The 20,084-nt window shown below is 39.5% G+C and overlaps 1 protein-coding gene across 1 annotated transcript in view; it reads left to right on the top strand.

The window, feature by feature from the left end:
• LOC138743463 (alpha-1A adrenergic receptor-like) overlaps positions 1 to 19,853 on the top strand; it is a 41,797-nt gene extending 21,944 nt beyond the window's left edge. Inside the window, exon 2 of the mRNA XM_069898882.1 lies at positions 18,488 to 19,853. Within this exon, the coding sequence (XP_069754983.1) occupies positions 18,488 to 19,065 (578 nt within the window). The 3' untranslated portion in view covers positions 19,066 to 19,853. The remainder of the gene's footprint in view (positions 1 to 18,487) is intronic.
• Positions 19,854 to 20,084: the final 231 nt, after the last annotated feature.

The following is a 20,084-nucleotide window of genomic DNA, read 5'->3' as shown; positions in this document are numbered from 1 at the left end:
TAGTTTCACATTTGTGTGCTCCCTTGGCACAGAGACCAGATGCCCATTCCCATGCTATCCCGTGGTGAGCCTGAGGACCGGCCATCTGGTGTGCATCTTGGGTGTACCCGTATTCTCGTGGAAGTGCCCTGTTTTTCTGGCCTGACATCTGACACCAGGATGCCATTTTCGCTTGCATTCCCTTTAAACAGGTGTCACATATGCCTGTGTTGGTTCCCTGTAATGATGACCAGGAGGAGTTAGGACTGAAAGTTGGCAAAATTAGTTGCTTTTAAATAAAAGCTCCTGAAGCGCCCACCCCATGAGGAATTTATTTCTCTTATTGGGGAGGACTGGAGGGACGCTGTCATTACCAAGTGAATATAAAATGTATACAATATTTCCTGCTAGTAGATAATCCATAACATTGTAATTAAACTAAAATTTCCTGAGAATTTGCTGACAGACATTAGTGAAGAGTAAATATATACAATATTTCCTGCTAGTGGATAATCTATAACATTGTAATTAAACTAACATTTCTTGAGAATTTGCTGACAGACATTAGTGAAGAGTAAATACCACAGCTCAGGGTTCAATTAAAAAGATTCATTACAAAGGCTGTAATTGAAAGGTGCATGACAAAGATTGTGGATGTTGTTAAAATGGAATTTCCTGTAATAATCTATCCATGGGAACAGCTCTTGCCTGTCTGTCTTCTGAAAGTTTTCTGCATAGTTCATGACAACAGGCTCCTGGTTGCTTAAACCAGCTGGTGCTAATTGCTGGAATTAGTGATTAGCATTTTATAGACTTTCACATCAAGAAGAGGAACACCTTGAAGGATAGTCTTCTGTGGAGGAGGGTGGGGGTGGGGGGTTTGGGAGAACTCACAAGATAGATTAGTCAGGGGCCACCTCCTGTGCATTCATCTCTCTGTGTGTCACCGGCAGGGTGACATTGCTGACCTTCACCTCAGCCTTGCAAACTTGAGTGGGTGCTGCCCACTCTATGTAATCTGAAACCTCCAGGAGGGTAATGGCTTCCCAGATGTTTTTCCTAGTTGCCAGTCCCAGAAGGGGCAAGACCATCCTTCCAAGGTCGGGCATGCAGTTAAGACTAAATATCCACCAAGGCACCATTGACCATGCTCCTTGGGAAGTGGTGCTCATAGGTACCCCTGTAGATAACCACAATCAGTGCCCACTCCCAGCAATGTGTGTGCCCTCACCAATAGTGTGTCACTGCCATGCAAGCCTGATTTTAGGAGGGCAGGGAACCTGGCCCAGACCGGAATCACCACCCATTCTCATAGGGTGGTGCTGGCATTAACCTATTCTGCCAGCACCCATTCGTCAGTATATTTAATTACTAACTTCTAACCCTAACCCAGCACCCATTCGTCAGTGATTCAGACAGACTGCAGAGGATGCTGACTTCCCAATGAGAGAAAATGGAAATACCACACCTCCCCCCCACCCCCCCAACAGCCGAAGCAGCTACAAGGCTAGGTATTCTCCTGGCTGCTGGTGGTATTGGTCCTTTCATTCAGTTAGCTCCTTGGCAGTGTAGTCCCGGGTCTCCATTTATCTCACAGTGACCATATATGTGTCCTCCTGAGATCCCCCATCTTTGACCACCTCCCCATTCTTGGTGGGTTTGCAGAGTGCCCTCGTGGCAGGTCTGAGACCATGTGGTCAGGCTTGCCGAGGCTCAGGCACACAGGGAGGAGGATGTGTGTCCTAGGATTCAGTTTTTTCAAGATCATCATCATCCATCCACACATACCCATCCCCCAACCATGTGTCGACCCTCTCCCCCCATTGGACAATGGCTTGGACTTTTCCTGGGACAAGCTGCCAGCAGATCAGTCAGCTGCTTACAGCTGCTGCATTTCAATCAGCTTGAAGCTGCCTCCATGACTTTCATTTCTAGATTGGTCACTCACACTTGGGCAGTCTGCACTGCCTAAGGAGAGACACCATAAGCCAAAGGGCCCCTCCAAGGCTCCCCTCAGTCTTTGGAAATCCTGATTCCTCACAGAAGGATACCATGTGGTGCCCTATAGTTTCTCTGCAGGGGTCCAGACTGTCAATCCAGTCAACCAGCAATGGCATGGCTTGCCAGCCTCATCGCCAAATGGCTGAACCCCTGGTGGTCATCAGTCCACCCAGGGATTTTATATTTCAAACCCAAGTTTCTTTTACTAGCTTTACTAGCCTCTAGCTGCCCCCATTGGTGAGCAAGTACACAATAGTGCATGCACCCGACAGGACCCCCATTAGCACAATCTCCACATGGTTAGTATTCTATGTATGTCTAGCCGAAATTCTTTGAACCCTGCTCACAGTGCCAATTGTTGTGTTTGGGGAAAGTAACCGGTTTGGTGGGCTCAAAGAGAGACAAGTCTGGACACAAAGGTGACAATCAAAGATAACTTTGTTGAACAATGAGAGAGGAGGACATCAAATGATATTTAATTACTCTACTATTAAACAATTGTAGAGACATTCATATGGACTCCAATATCAGTGGCCACCTATCTTCTACACATTCACAGACGTGTACACACTTCACAGTCTGCACATTCGATTCCCTGTATCAACAGATGTGCGGCTCTCTCCAAGCACTGATCTATCATAATACGAGAGCTTACCTTAAGTGTAGCGCACACCTTACCTATGATGCCTCCAGCCATGTCCACAGTTGCGACCTGGTTTTGAGCAATGTACTGTTCTGAGCTAGGCTCTGACCAATGATAACACTGAGTCATTTAAATGAGCATTCATGGGTGGCCAGATTGGAAGGTCATGTGACCTCTGAATGTTTCGGACAGGGAGTTCACATGACCCTCCACAATCCACAATATTCCAGACAGATAGGCCATGTATTCCTCCACAATCCACATATGATATCCTAAGGGAATTTGATTTAAAAACCTGCAGAAGGAACTACTGTAAGGATAGGAGGAGAGAATGGGTGAGTGGTACTAACTTAATTGTTCTCCAAAACCGCCAGTGTGAACTCAGACAAATGGCCAACTCCTGTCAGGTACCATTTAGCAGAAGGTAAATTTGCAGATTTAAAATAAATGTCAGAACAAGCAAATGGGTGATGCAGAGAAGCTTTTATATTCAATGAGCTCTTATGATTAGAAATGCATTACTTTGTGGAATTAAATTCAATAACTTTCAAAAGGACCTCAAAAATACTAGACAATATATCAAGGCACTGCAGAAAGTGCAGGCTTTAATTCAATGGTGGTTTCAAAGAACTCGCTTTGGAATGATGAGCTAAGCAATCTGCTAATATGCTGTCCAGTTCTTTGATTTAAGGATTATTCCTGAAATAATTATTTATTGGTTGGCATCTTGTCCATAAACTTGATCTGACTATAACAACAAAATATTCACTAACAGGACTAGTTTGGAAGCAGAGGCTAGTTTTTATTTATGAGAAAACTAATATTTTTAATCATAATGAGATTTGCAGCCATCTTGATTCCTTGCACATGCATGGTGGGTTCACGTATTGGAGTTTGGTTAGCGCATTTGCGAGAGTTAAGTGCCCTGACTATCGTGCATGCCCTGTATCCCTGTTTATAGTTTGTCAAATACAATATTTGATTAAAAAGTTTGCTTTAAGACTTTGGTATTCCACACATGCTGGCAAAATTCCAACTTATTCCGACATCCATTTCAAGGTCCCAGTTATGGTCGCAAGTCAAGGAGTACCTGTATGTAGAATGTGTACATGCCCAAAATTCTTGCCTGATGCAGCCAAACATAACCAAAAATAACCAACTCTAATTGTATACATTAAATTATATATGAAAAGAGATAATAAATATAAAGGATAGATAGTAAATATTAGCAATATAGTACTGCAAAAATAAAAAGTGATATTTCAATAGTGTAGACAGATCTTTTAGTAGTGCTAGAGGAGTTTATGGATGAAGTAATAAGGGGAGGTTCAAGAGCCTGGTTGTCATTGGTTCTTGAACCTAGAGGTCCAAGACCTCATGCTTTTGTACCTTCTTCCCAAAGGTAGTAACGAGAAGAGAATATGACCAAGATGACGGTAGTTCCTCATGATATTGGCTGCCTTCGTGAGGTAGTGCCTCACGTTGACATCTTCAGTGGATGGGAGATTAGTGCCTGAGATGGACCTGGCTATGTTTGCTACCTTCTGGAGCCTTCTTCATTCTTGGGTATTTGAGAAGTTTGATGGAGTAGTTGATGACATTCCCAAATCTTCACAGGCTTCTTGGAAAATAGAGGCATTGGTGTGCTGCCTTCCTGGTTGTCTCAATGTGCTGGCTCCTGGAGAGGTCCTCCAAAATGTTGACTTGAAGTTACTAACACTCTCCACCTCTATCCAATCAATGCAGGCAGATGTGTGGTCCCTTGGCCTTGCCTTCCTAAAATCCTCATCTGGTGTTGAAGAATATCAGCTCCTGACTGAGCAGTGACATGGATATATTCCAGTTCACCTATTGTAGCCACAGGTCTATGACAGATGCCATCTCACTGATTCTACACAAAGCCCAAGAGTAACTGGTCAGCAAAAGTGCATTCATCAGAATGCTCTTTATCAACTAGTATTTGGCATTTAACACCATCATCTCCCCACCCCACCCCCCCCCCACCCCACCAAAACTGATCAGTGAACTCCAAGACCTGGGAATCAACACTCCACTGTGTAATTGGATCATGGATTTCCTCGCCTCCAGACCACAATCAGTGAGGATTGGTAAAAACATTTCCTCCACATTCTCCACAGGCCTGTGTTCTTAGGTCTCTGCTTTGCTCTGCTCACTTGACACCTACGACTGTGTGGCTCAGTATGACAATAGCACCATTTACAAATTTGCTGACGATGCCACGTAGTGGGTTGTATAAAGCAAGGTGTAAATTTCAGTTGCAGAAATTAAAGGAAGATGGTGGTATGGCTTTACCTAATCTTAGATTTTATTATTGGGTAGTTAATATTCAATATATTCTTTTCTGGGTATATTATTGTGACAAACCTAAATCCCCTCATTGGACATTAGGGTTACAGATGATTTCATTAGCTTCCTTACTGGGAGCTGCTCTTCCTTTTACAATTTCTAAGATTAGTGGACATACCTTTAACCCAATACTTAAACATACATTGTGGATTTGGTTTCAATTTCGCAAATTTTGTGATTGAAAATATTTTTAGCTTGTCTAGTACTATTTATCCCACCTATTTTTTTCCTCATCGTCTATAATAGATCAAGCTTTTTTTTTGGAAATGCAAAGGAATTATCTATTTTCCAGATCTGTTTATAGATGGATGTTTAATGTCGTTTGATTTAATATCTAATATATACCTTTGTCACGCTGTTTTAGATATTTACAAGTTAGAAGTTTTTTTGAATAAGATATTACCTAACTTTCCTATATCATATCGACCTGATTTGGTTGATACTCTTTTACATTTGAATCCTTCCATGAGGGTATAATAGGTAATATTTACAATAATTTATTAAAATTGCAATTCATCTCTAATGATAAAATTAGAGGAGCTTGGGAATTGGAACTTCAGTCACTTCTCCCAGAGGAACTTTGGGAAAAGATTTTTGGAATGGTTAATATCTCTTCATTATGTTCCCGACAGTCATTGATTCAGTTTAAAGCGGCCCATCGAGTTCATATGTCGAAAGATAAATTGGCCCGCATCTTTCCTAATGTTAGTCCTATGTGTAATAGATGTAAATCGCAAGTGACTGCACTAACACATATGTTTTATCCTTGCTCTGTGTTGGAGAAGTATTAGACAGATATTTTGAAGATTCTATCAATTATACTAGGTATTAAATTTCAACCTAATCCATTGACTGCTATTTTTGGAATTATAGTTCGAGAGGTGGGTCCAGTTCCCACCTCTGCACATTGGGTTGTTGCCTTTACTACACTGTTGGCCAGAAGAGCCATTTTATTTAAATGGAAAGATCCTAATTCACCTACTTTGATGCAATGGCTCTCTCAAGTTATGTTATGTTTAAGTTTAGGAAAAAAATTAGAAATTCCACTTTTGATACCTCTGTTAAGTTTGAAGAGACTTGGTGTCCTTTTATAAACTATTTTGTATGAGTTCATTTGCATCTTGACTTCACCTTCCAGACAATTTTGGATTTCTGTTGTGTTTTATTGGCAAGGGACAAATAAATAGTTTGCATTGATCTGATGTAGAGAACTCTCAGTTTAGGCTGCCCAACCTTTTTTTTTGTTACTTTTTTTTGCTTATGTTGGTAGGTTAGATGGGGTTTTAACAATATTTTTTCCTCTTTTTTGAATATTCCAAATGGAGGAGAAAGGGATATGTTCAATATGTTATAATGTTATAGGTAGTGTTATGTATTGCAATATGTTGATGTTTCTATTTTTACTATTCAATTCTGTATTCTATTCTCCTCATGTATTGCTTTAATTAAAAAAATAAAAAGAAAGAAAGATGAGTCAGCATATGGGGGAGATTAAAAATTTGGCTGGTGCACCAACAACAGCCTTGCAGTCAATGTCACCAGAACTAAGGAGCTGATTGTTGACTTCAGAAAGAGAAAGCCAGAGGTTTACAATCCAGTGTGATCATTGGGGGATCAGAGGTGAAGAGGATGAGCAAATTTAAGTTCTTGGGAGTCACTATCTCAGAGGATCTTTCATAGACCCAACACACTAATGGGATTGTGAAGAAATCAGGTCAGCACTTCTACTTCCTCAGGAGTTTTCAACAGTTTTCTATGACAGAAACCCTGGCAAATTTCTACAGATGTGTGGTGGAAAGTATGCTGACCAACTGCATCACAGTCTGGTATGGGGACACCAATACCCCTGAGCAGAAAGTAGTGAACAGAGCCCAGGACATCACAGGCAAAACCCTCTCCACTATCAAGAACATCTACTGGGAACGCTGCCATCAGAGAGCAGCAGCAATCATCAAGGATCCACACCACCCAGCACACGCTCTGTTCTCACTGCTGCCATCAGGTAAGAAGTGTAGGTGTTATAAAACTCATGCCACCAGGTTCAGAAACAGCTGCTACCCCTCCACCATCAGACTCCTCAATGACAAACTCAATCAGGGACACATTTAAGGATTCTTACTTGTTCACTTTATTGATTATCTTTTGTTCTCTCTGTGTTGCACAGTCAGTTTGTTTACATTTGTTGTCTGTATATAGATTTTTTATTTGTTTTCATGTTTATGCTGTGTCCAGTAATTTTTGCACTACCAATAAGTGGTAATTCTCTCTCACCTGCAGAAAAAAAGAATCCTAGGGTTGTATGTGATGTTATGTCTGAACTCTGACAATAAATCTGAAATCTGGACCAGGATTATAAATGGTCCCCATTTGTGATGACTTGTGAACTGTTGGGTTCCCATTTCTTTAGCAATTTGCTAAAAGTAGTTAGTGGGTGAATGTGGCATCCACAACATAGATCACATTACATATGAGCTTGGGCCTACATCAGGGTGGAGATGTGTGAGATGCAGGGACAGGACTCACCCCATGCACAAACCCACCGTAAAACTTTGCCAGTTAAGCTGGTTTGGCTGGTCTCAAAATTGCCAGTGTTTGTTATATATTTTTTAAAAATTAACCTTTCATTTATCATGTTACACAAATAGTAACATTTTTGTCCCTTTGTTTTTCATTGTGCATTTAATAATTCAGACAATTTTAATGAGTAGCTACTGATACAAAAGTGACTGACTGTATAGTTGACTTCAAGGTCGAAAGTGGTAAACCGCAGGAAATTGCAGCCCATTGAATGAATGGGGAGAAAAATGGCAGTGCAATGCACTTTGCAGAAGTGTGTAGCAATGTAGTCAGAAGAACAAAGGAAATATAAACAAATAATGAGACAATTATATGTTAGAGGAACATTAAAGTTTGTGTCCATGAAGGTACCAGGACGCAATATAATGTGAAGATACAAAAGACTGCATATGCTGGAATCTGAAGCAAAATAACATTCACATACTTATGGACTCAAACATGCTTTATATATATCGCTGTCAAACTTCCACTCAACACCAGTGCACTGCAAACAATGCTGAAACTGCTACTGTCAAGGCTATGTATCATGAGGGAGTCACGTGATGGGGCAGGTTGGGAAAACCAGCCCTCTCCAGAAAAATAGGAAAAAAGTTAGGAAAAGACAAAGCACAACAAAAATATAAGAAATAGAAGATAAAGTTACAGAGAAGAGAAAGAAGATGGCACCCAAAAAGGAGAAAGTAAAAACAACCCAAAAAAAAGTAGAAAAGTCGCCAGAGAAGAAAGAAGAAGGGCTTACTTGCACGAAGGAACAGGGAGCTGTGGTGGTGAGGAGCGCCCGATCCCCAAGGTTAGTGCCTGCCCTGCGAAGTTGCGACCTACCAGTCAGTGGACTTCACAAATGGCTCTCGGAGCCAAGCAAAAGTGCGTAACTGCACAATCAAAGGAAAAAGAGGACACTAATGGGAGGGGGGCTCAGAAGAGGAGCGGGCAGCCACAGCACGAACAGCTGAGGGATGCCCGACACCAGGGCGCTCAGCTGGAGGACGAGAAAAGCGGCAGAGGAGAGAGTGAGGAAATAGATGAGGGAGAAAGACAGAGGGGTGACTGACAAGAGGATCAATGACAGACGAGCAGCCCAGGAGGGGAGGACCAACAGCAAGAGGAGGCCTGACAAAGAGATACAAGCAGCTCATCAGGAAAAACAGAAAAGACACAGACACAAAGAAGAGAAGAAGATACAGATATAGATAACTCAAACACAGATACAGACACAGAAGAAGAGGAAGAAGAAGACCAAGAACTTCACAGAGAAATAGAAAGTAAAACTGATGGACAGAAGATAGATAAAGCTTTTTTTGAAGAACAAATGAGATTATTAAAATAATGGTTATCATTAGAATTTAGTGCAATTAAAAGGAAAATGAAAAGACCAGAAGATAAAATGCAAAGTTTAGAGCTGGTCATGACAGAAATAGGAAAAAGAGTAGAGAATGTGGACGAGTGGGAAATGGCTGTAGAAATGGAAGTAAATGACTTAAGAGAAAAATTGGAAGGAAGACAAAAAAATTAAAGAGACACAAGAGTTGTTATCTCAGAAAATTAATATGTTGGAAAATTATAGTATGCAAAACAACATGAAGGAGGGTGAAGAAGGCACAGACATGAAGGAATTTATAAAAGGATGGATCCTGAAGGTCCTGGGAACGACAGAAATGCAGGAAGAAATGGAAATAGAACGGGCACACAGAACACTAGCTCCAAAACTGCAGATACATCAAAAACCAAGATCCATCTTAGTAACATTTTTGAGATATACGACAAGAGAAAATATACTGGAGCGGGCAAGGAATAAAGTTAGAGAAGATAATAAGCCACTGGTATACAAGGGTCAAAAAATATTTTTGTACCTAGACATTAGTTTTGAACTCTTAAAGAAGAGGAAGGAGTTTAATACAGTGAAAACAATTTTATGGAAAAAATGTTACAAATTCATGTTAAGACATCCAGCCATGCTTAAAATATTTATACCAGGGGAGAAAAACAGACTGTTCTCAGATCCGGAGGAAGCACAAGAATTTGCAGAACGTTTGCAAGACAGAAGAAGAGATGAAGAGATGTAATAAGAATGAAGAATGGTGATAAAGTATATATAATGATGTAAAAACAATGTATATGTAAAGAACTAAAGAGGGAAAAGGGAAGGAAGGATGTAAGGGGGGGGGAAGAGAGCTTTGTTATATGTATTTTTTTTAAGTGTTTTCTGGGGAGGGCTGGGGGGAGTGGGAATAACCGTCACTGCAAAATCAGTTGACGCTTGCGAGCAAGATCGCAATCCAAATGGAAAGGTGAGTTGTGGTTGCCCGGCAAGGGATAAGGGTCAACTCGGAGAGGAGGGGAGAATTTGAGGTTATGGTATGATTGGGTGTGGGAACTGTTGGAGTATTTTATATTTCAAATCTGTTGTCGTACATTGAGTTTAATAAGGGAAAACTTATAGATGAAATGGGGAAAAGGGGGATGGAGGTGGCAATGAGGTAGAAAAGAGGTGTAAGCAAGATGTAAGATGGCCACATTAAACTATATGACTATAAACATTAATGGAATACATAACCAAATTAAAAGGAAGAGGCTACTAAATTTATTGAAGAAGGAAAAAATAGATAGAGCATTTGTGCAGGAAACGCATCTAACCAGAGGGGAGACAGGCAGCTTGGCAAACATTCACCACAACTGAAGTGGAACATAACAAATTAAAGAGAGACTGGGTAGGACAAGTAGTGGCAGCATCCTATAATTCAAAAGCTAGAGGTGTCGCTATATTAGTTAACAAAAATGTACCAATCAAAATAGAGGAGGAAATAATAGATCCAGCAGGGAGGTATGTAATGATAAAGTGTCAGATACACTCAGAATTTTGGAATTTGCTCAATATATATGTGCCTAATAAGGAGGATCAAAAGTTTATGCAGGATTTTTTTTGAAGATTGCAGACACTCAAGGGAATATATTGATAGGAGGGGATTTTAACCTCAATTTGGATCCAATGTTAGATAAAACTGGACAAAAGACAAGCAAAAAGAATAAAGTAGCCAAATTTATGGTTAAATCAACGCAGGAAATGAAACTTATGAATATATGGAGGAGGCAACACCCAAGAGAGAAGGAATATTCATATTATTCGAGTAGGCACAAAACATACTCAAGGATTGATTTGTTTTTGTTGTCGGCCCATATTCAAGGGAGAGTTAGGAAAACTGACTATAAAGTTAGATTACTATCAGATCATTCATCCCTGTTATTAGCAATAGAACTGGAGGACATCCCACCAAGAACATATCTTCTTTCTTTGGCTTGGCTTCGCGGACGAAGATTTATGGAGGGGGTAAATGTCCACGTCAGCTGCAGGCTCGTTTGTAGCTGACAAGTCCGATGCGGGACAGGCAGACACGGTTGCAGCGGTTGCAGGGGAAAATTGGTTGGTTGGGGTTGGGTGTTGGGTTTTTCCTCCTTTGCCTTTTGTCAGTGAGGTTAAACTCCATTCTACTTAAAAGACAGGAATTTAGAGAATTTATTGAATGCCAAATTAAAACATATTTTGAAATAAACACAGAATCAGTGAAAGACACATTTTTATTATGGGATGCAATGAAAGCCTTCATTAGAGGACAGATAATGTTATGTAACTAAGATGAAAAAGGATTACAATCGGGAAATAGAACAGTTGGAAAGGGAGATAGTAAGTTCAGAAAAGGAATTAGTAAAAAGGATGATATAACGAAAAGGAGAGAATTGGCAGACAAAAAAATAAAATACAAAACATTACAAACGTACAAGGTGGAGAAGAACATATTGAAAACAAAGCAAAAGTATTACAAACTGGCAACTTAAAACAGAACAAGCTAAAAGAACTGTATTGGCATCAAGGAAAAAGGACAAACAAATTACATATAACCCAACAGAGATTAATGAAAACTTTAAGGAGTTTTATGAACAATTATACCAAACTGAGAACGAGGGGAAAGACGATAAAATAGAGGAATTTTTAGCTAAAATTGAACTGTCGAAATTACAAGAAGAGGAACAAAACAAACGAATAAAACCATTTGAAATAGAGGAAGTACAGGATATATTTAAAAAGCTGCCAAACAATAAAACATCAGGAGAGGATGGATTTCCAATAGAATTTTATGAAACATTTAAAAAGTTATTAATTCCTCCTCTCCTGGAAGTTATGAACCAGATAGAAGAAACACAAAACTTGCCAGATTCATGTAAGACAAAAAGAATCACCATTTAAATGGCAAGCACAAGCAATCCGATACCTAGGGATCAGGTTAGATAATAACTTAAGCCACTTGTACAAACCAAATTATCAGCCACTAATAAAGAAATTGCAGGAAGACTTAGAACATTGGAAAGAATTACTGCTAACGTTGATAGGGAGGGTAAACTGCATTAAAATGAATGTGTTCCCAAGGATACAATACTTATTTGAAATGTTACCAATTCCCTTAACAGAAATTTTTTTTAATGAACTAAAGAGAATAATAAGGAAATTCTTGTGGAAAGGGAGTAAACTGAGGGTAGCGTTAGATAAAGTAACAGAGAGGTATAACCAAGGTGGTTTGCAGTTACTAAACTTTAGAAATTAATATAGAGCCGCACAGACAAGGGAAAAACCAGACTGAACGAAGATAGAACTTGATAAAATAGGGGAAAAGGTACCGGAACATATACTTCATAAGTGGGATGAAAAGTTGGTGCAATATAAAAGCTCACCAGTATTGCATCATTTACTTAATCTTTGGCTTGGCTTCGCGGATGAAGATTTATGGAGGGGTAATGTCCACGTCAGCTGCAGGCTCATTTGTGGCTGACAAGTCCGATGTGGGACAGGCAGACACAGTTGCAGCAGTTGCAAGGGAAAATTGGTTGGTTGGGGTTGGGTGTTGGGTTTTTCCTCCTTTGTCTTTTGTCAGTGAGGTGGGCTCTGCGGTCTTCTTCAAAGGAGGTTGCTGCCCGCCGAACTGTGAGGTGCCAAGATGCACGATTTGAGGCGATATCACCCCACTGGCAGTGGTCAATGTGGCAGGCACCAAGAGATTTCTTTAGGCAGTCCTTATACCTCTTCTTTGATGCACCTCTGTCTCGGTGGCCAGTGGAGAGCTCGCCATATAACACGATCTTGGGAAGGCGATGGTCCTCCATACTGGAGACATGACCTACCCAGCGCAGTTGGATCTTCAGCAGCGTGGATTCGATGCTGTCGGCCTCTGCCATCTCGAATACTTCGATGTTGGTGATGAAGTCGCTCCAATGAATGTTGAGGATGGAGCGGAGACAACGCTGGTGGAAGCATTCTAGGAGCCGTAGGTGATGCTGGTAGAGGACCCATGATTTGGAGCCGAACAGGAGTGTGGGTATGAAAAAAAACAAATTGCCAATTACCAAAATTATTATTGATGCAAAATTCACTAATCCCTTTTTACAATAGATAACCTTTTCTTTAGAGAATGGGAGAGAAAAGAAATCAAAAGAATAGAAAATTGTTTTTTTTGGAAATAATTTATTAACATTTGAACAGTTGAAGTACAAATATGGAATAACTCATGGTACAATGTTTGCATATCATCAATTGAAAGCTTATTTAAAGGATAAATTGGGAAACAGCTTGAGATTACCTGAAGGAAGCAGCTTTGAATATGTGATTACAGACACAATGATAATTAAAAGATTTATAACCAACATGTACATTAAGCTAAGCAGAGGTGGGAAAAGGATCTAAACATAAAAATAAAATATGAAGTATAGGAAATGTTATGTTCTGGAACTATGAAGAATACAATAAACACAAGGTTACGCATGATACAGTATAATTGGTTACACAGGTTATGTATCACTCCTCAAAAATTAAAAGAATGGGATTCAACATTATCAGATAGATATTTTTACTGTAAAAAGGAAATGGGAACAACAGTACATGCATTTTGGGCATGTACAAAAGTGAATACGTTTTGGGAAGAACTAAATCAGATATTAAATAAAATCACAAAAAATAACATATCAAAAAAAAACAGAGATCTTTCCTTTAAGTAACATAAGAAGTAAAGAATTAGGCCTCAAATTGGAAAATTCATTATGATAGCTCTAGCAGTAGCAAAAAAATGCGTAATGTCAACTTGGAAAATGGAAGAGAACATGAGAATACAGCAATGGTACATGGAAATGAATAAATGTATTCCATTGGAAAAAATTGCATATAATTTAAAAAATAAAGTAATATTGTTTGAACAAATTGGGGAACCTAAAATGATAAGAAGACAAAACTACTAGATTCAGTGTGTAACAAATAGATGATGCAATTTTCTTGTTTATTTTCCTTTGTGTGAAGATATTGTTTTATGGTTTTACTGTATTGTATATGTTGAATATTTATGGGTTTTGGAAGGGGGTGGGAAGAGGGGCGGGAGGGAAAGGGGGGAAAAAAGGGAGAAAATGCCATTGTGTAAATTTAATGAGAAACGTTTGTACATATTTTGGTTGATATGGTTCACAGTGTGAAAAATAAAAAAATATTTTAAAAAAAGGCTATGTATCATTACTCTCAAGAGAGTTCCAGTTGAATTTCAGATCAGCAATCTGTCACTCAAGAAGTTCCCAGTATTGTAGAGGCTTCACCTGAGGGCAGTATCCAGATTGCAGCAGTAATCTCTTCCCCTCTTACTCCTAGAATGTCACCAGCACCAGTCCCGAAAGCCAGACAGTCCAGCCGCTGCTACCCACAGCAAGGTGATGTAGCCCAAAATTGTATTGAAGTCCTCTTCCAAAACTGTGTCATTTTTGCCACTGAAATCAAAGCAATACACAAAAGTACTGGAAAAGCACTGTAGGTCAAGGAGCACCCAATGGAAGTAAAGGGCCATCAACATTTTGGGCCTGGGCCCTTCTGCCGGGAATTCATCTAAGTTTGTCTTGTACTTCTGTGTATCACACTAGATGCCAAAATCTGCTGACTTTCTTACTTAACCTTTCCACAGCAGCACTGCATTCACTGCAAACTGAAACAACTCCAGAAAATACTGAATAGTTTTTAGAATCGTCATTACTCCAAAAATAAATCAACCAGTAATTATTCTGGTGAAAGAGGGAATAGATTAAATGCCTTCAGTTTACCAAACATAAGGAATCAGTCAGGCTGCATACTGAATGACATTGTGACCTGCTGCATTGTTAACTCATGGGCATACAACCCTTGTGCACAAATAGCCTCATCAAAGAGATACCCACCATTACTTGCTGTTGATGGAATGTTGTTCTTGAAGAGTTCTCTAGAAACTCTTGCAGGGCGTACAACAATGTGGTGTATATAACACATAATGGAACTCCATCATTTGCTTCAATCAAATAAGCCAGGCCACAACCTTGCTTGTAGTATTAGTTACTATATTTATTTTCAGAATACATTATGAGATGTGGTTGTACATTTATTTCAATTGAAGTAGAACTGTAAATTTCAGTGATTACTTACAACAAAGCTTGATTGTTTTTAAATGTCTAATGAGCTGCTGCCATTTAAACAGGACTTTAGTTGTAAATGATTCCTTCAATGTACAACCTGATAACATTTGTGTTGCTACATTTATATTACTTAGATACATTGTTACAGTGAACAGTTGCTCTGTATCCCAATGGAATACAGGTATACTGCATTTTACCAATACTCGTTTTACAAAAATTTGTTTTTACGAAGAAAGCCATGTTCGCATTTATGAAAGGATTTGAATGGGTTTTCGCTTTTAAGCAAATAGCCTCCAATAGTAATGAATGGGTCTTCGCTTTACACCATTTCGGTTTACACAAGGTTTCATAGGAACACTCTTGTTTTGTCCAGCGAGGTGTGCCTGTACTCGAATCAGCTACTGGAATAAGTTTTTTTTTTAATCGTGAACTCAAGGATAAATCAGTGGGGTTCTTCTCAGCAGCAAACTTCACTGAAAAATGCCTAAAGTTTGTTGTTGCTTTCATGTTGTAGTTTATTGAATTTCTCTCATTCTATAGGAAGCTGTACAGAGAAGAATTAGGGACATTGGTTAGGTTTACATGTCACCAGTGGGAAGGGTTCTTCTGCAAACAGGCTAGTAGGTTAACTAACATTTTCATATAATGTGTAAAGAGCATAGTTTACATGGAGATCAATTAGCAGTAAGCAACATAATGTAATAGCATGGTTGTGGGGTTCATTCAGAAGCCTGATGGCTGCAGGGAAGCAATTGTATTTAAGCCAGTTGATGCATGCTTTCACACTCTTTAGCCCTCTCCTGGATGTGAGAAGAGAGCAGTAGGTGTATCCAGGGGGTAATGGGTCCTGCAGTATGTTTGCTGCCTTTTCTGGGCAGCGAAAGATGTAGGTGGTAAAAGTTTGAGTAATATCCTGAGCTGCATTCACTTCCTTCTGTAGCTTCTTCTAATCTTAAGTGGAGCAGCTCCTGTACTATGCTGTGTTGCATCCTGCATATATGCCTTTGTTTGTGCAAGGCCTCAGACCTGAAACATCAGTAACCTATTTTTACCTCCTATGGATGCTGCAAACCTGCTGAATTCCTCCAGCATTTCTGTGTTGATACTACAATCACAGCATCTATAGACTTTTGTGTTTCACACCTAAAGATGTTGTTGAGGAACAAGCAGGGCATGTCAAACTTCCTTAGTTACTAAAAATGTAGTGATATGAATGTCCTTTCTTGAACTTGGCACCAACTTGCTTGATACAGGCCAGGTCATTGGAGATATTTATTCCTCAGATCATGAAACAATCTACTTTGCATATTTTGCTAAGCCTTGTATTAGTATTGCACATATAGCATAAATGTCAGTTGGTTATATTTACACTGAAGCCATCACGACATGTCAAGCAAAATATTGCCATGGAAATTAGTTAATTTAATTGTTGGACTACAGCCTCTGTTTTTAATCAAGCTGTTATTTTGAGCTGTGATAATAATGAGTTTCTAAACAGCTTATGTACACAATCTTTATATTCATAGGTTACACATCCCTAATCACTGGATGTTATTTCACAATGGAACGAGCCAGTTTCTGATTTCCACACTGCAGTATCAGATGCAGGAACTGGCCTGGAACCAGCACAGACTCTAAAGCAGTGATCTCATTGTTAGACCACTAAATGTCAACTAATCTTCAGAGACCATGTTTGAATTTCCATTCATTAGGTCCTTTTACACTGTCCATGAAAGATGGTAATTAACCACCTTTTTACCATTTCACTTACCTGTGTGAATGTGTCGAACATGGTATAGAGGGTTATTTTCATCTTGGTACTTATCGCCAAGGTAGGTAGTATCAGAACTGATGTGTTTTGCATCGGTTCCAGTGTAAAAGGCTTTTACCCACCATCCCAGGATGCCAAATTTGTAATGCTGAAGGTCCAGCCTCCTTTTGACCCGGGATGCCAGATCCCTATGTAAAAGCCTTTTCTTGGTTCAGTGTGAAAGCTCCAATCCGACATGACGTGGCTTTAAACATGGGTCATTGACACACCAGTTTAGTGGGATTTTTGTAGGGCTAATTGATGGAATGTAGTTTGAACTCATCACCTGGTAAACCAGATAGGTTTACGCATAGAGAGATACAGACACACTGTCCACACTGAACATCACTAACCCATTTTATTTTTCACCCCTCACACTCCCACATATTTGGAATAACTTTATCCCATCATCCTGAATATTTTTGGGATGCAGGAGAAAAAAAAAACAGAGCACCTAGCTATCCTGGTCACACCATCAATGGGCAAACTCCTCACAGACAACACCAGAGGTCGGGATCAAGTCCTGGGGCACTGGAACATTCCTGATTCTAGATGGATAATTTCAGCCTGAAACAATGACTATCTCTTGCCTTCTATGGATGCTGCCTGACCTGTTGAGTTCCTCCAGCATTTGTTGCTTCTCCAGTTTTTCACCATCTGAGTCTCTCTTGTTTTAAAAACACCAAAATGGTGAAGGAACTCAGCTGATCTATTCAGCACCTATAGTAGACAAAGATATATTGCCAATGTTTCAGCCTGAGCCCTTCTTCAAGGAAAAATCCGAAAAGGCCGAAACAGGATATATCAGAAAGTCTCAGAATTCAAACAACCAGGGAGGAATTCAGACCAACAAAACGTTTTAATTTGGATGTGCTAAGGGTCTAGATGGAATTTATTATGTCCGTGTGAAAAGAGACAGGGAGTGGAGAGATGACGGGGGAAGCAAGGGGGTGAAGGGTTTTAATGAAAGCCAGAGAGCCAGTTGGAGGCTACCCAGTCTGAAGATGAGGTGTTGTTCCTCCAATCTCAGTCTGGCAATACATGAGACCACAGACAGACATGTCGGCAAGGGAATGGGATGGAGAATTGAAATGGATAGCCACTGGGAGATCCACGCTGTTGCGGCGGACAGAGCTGAGGTGCTCAACAAAGCAATTCCCTGTCTGCATCCAGTCTCTCCAATGTAGAGGACGTCTCTCGTTTACCTTCTGACAGTTGAGCTGCAGTTTTACTGACACCCAGTTGCTTTGTTAGGAATTGCAAAATGACTCTACCCAAAGAACAATGGCCAGTGATGAGTTGTGGAACAACCATTGGCGTAACAACTAGTGTAAGTGCATTCTGATACCCTTTAAATGGGATTCACATCATTAAAATTATACATTAGACTTCTCAATGCATTTTTAAATCTGTAAGTATGTAGAAAAAGGTTTCCACATTTCAAACAGAAAAGTCCAACATTTTACTGATAACACAATTTGGAACCAAAAATAAATTCATTTAATAGAGAAAGATCACTCTTTTGGTGGGGGGGAATGTTAGTATTAAACTGAACGGGGATAAAATAATGTTGTCTAAGTATTTGAATAAACAGTATTCTTTAATTATTTTATTTTGAATGTAACTTTTGTAAACTTTCTCTTTCACAGGTTCATTCTTTCCTTCTTTGAAACCAACAGAAACTGTGTTTAAAGTAGTATTTTGGCTAGGGTACTCAAACAGTTGCTTAAATCCCATAATCTACTCTTGCTCCAGTAAAGAGTTCAAAAGAGCTTTTATCCGCATCCTGAAGTGTCAGTGTCACCGCAGAAAGCGCCCATTCTGGCGAGTTTACAATTACAACTGGAAAATGAATTATCTCGACCAACCACGGAAAAACTCTATGGATGGTGGCTCTTTTATTTGCGGTGACAATGACAGAAGGTTGTCGTTGTGCCGGGGTCACTCACCCAGTGACAAGAACAAGCAACAGAGCTTGGAGATGTGCAGCCTCCCAGGCTGGGGGCTGTTTTCATCCCTTCGCCATTCTTCCCTACGCTCCAATGGACCCAGAGAAAAATATGAGTTTCCTGGAAGGACAATCAATGGGGAGTACAGAATCCCTACCAGTTCAACTATACCTACGATGAGAACCACAGCTTTTGGGCGTTTTGCAGAAAATTCTGGGGAATCTCAAAAAAGCGTTTGTCTTAAAGGGACTCATCATGTCCCAGAAACAAATATTTAAACAAGAACAAAGACTTCTATTGCAATGACTTGCTGTGAAATGCTATTTTATTGTATGCTATGTTTACAAAAGTATAAATACACACAAGATTATAATTGCTATATGAATATTTTAATCTCATTTCTGTATGCGTGATAAATTATTGTTTCAAATGTCTATTATATTGCAATGAAAATGTCATATCCTCAGGAAGATGTCTGCGACCTAGAATGCACAATTCACACGACAAAAAAATGTTTTGTTTGCATTTATAGGATCACTGATTTGGGAACTGTTCAAGTCTATGTTACATGGAATAGTGTTTCAAGTTAAAAAAAATCCTTAAAATAAAAATAGTCATGTGAAAATGGATGTTGTTGTAGGATTAGATGAAACAAGGGCTTTTGTGTACAGTGTTCTGCTTCATATACCTCTGTGTAATAGGATGGTGTGGGATCATGGCATTGTGTGGCCAATTATATATTCCAGTCACTCCTGCAATCTAGTTTCAGTTTCCCCAGAAGTAATGTAATTTAATGTACCGAGAGATGGTCGATGGAGACCATGCTGGAAGAAAGCCATCGTTCTCATTAGCTGGTTGATCATTGTTGAGAACAAAGACGAGAGAGATTAATCAAATTAAAGTGTGAATAACCTGAGAAATTGAGGTTTTAGAATAAAGCCGCAACAATGTTTTTTTTTAATAACCACTCAATTTTACACGAGATTTCATCATAATAAGAGATGTGTTGCTGATGCAATGCGTTTACTCAATGAAGATCTTTAAATAAAGACTCGAAGAAGTTGTGCTTCTCTATCTTGATTTAATTGCTGACACGATTGATTCTGTCAGTGCTGCTTTCTCGTTATTAGCACAGGAAGATTAATGGAGGAAGATGCAACACAGCAAAATTAATTTTCATCTTGGCAAAAACTGAAAAAAGGTGAAAGTGAAGTTTAGGATATTTTGGAGTGAAGGTATGTGCAAAATGTCCCACCAGCAGTGTGCTTAGTCGTTCAAACCTTTCAACTGAGCTCGA

This window comes from Narcine bancroftii, chromosome 9 (assembly GCF_036971445.1).
Source record: "Narcine bancroftii isolate sNarBan1 chromosome 9, sNarBan1.hap1, whole genome shotgun sequence".
NCBI classification, from domain to species: domain Eukaryota; kingdom Metazoa; phylum Chordata; class Chondrichthyes; order Torpediniformes; family Narcinidae; genus Narcine; species Narcine bancroftii.
The sequence above is the reverse complement of the archived record's forward strand: the minus strand, read 5'-3'. Positions and strand labels throughout refer to the sequence as shown.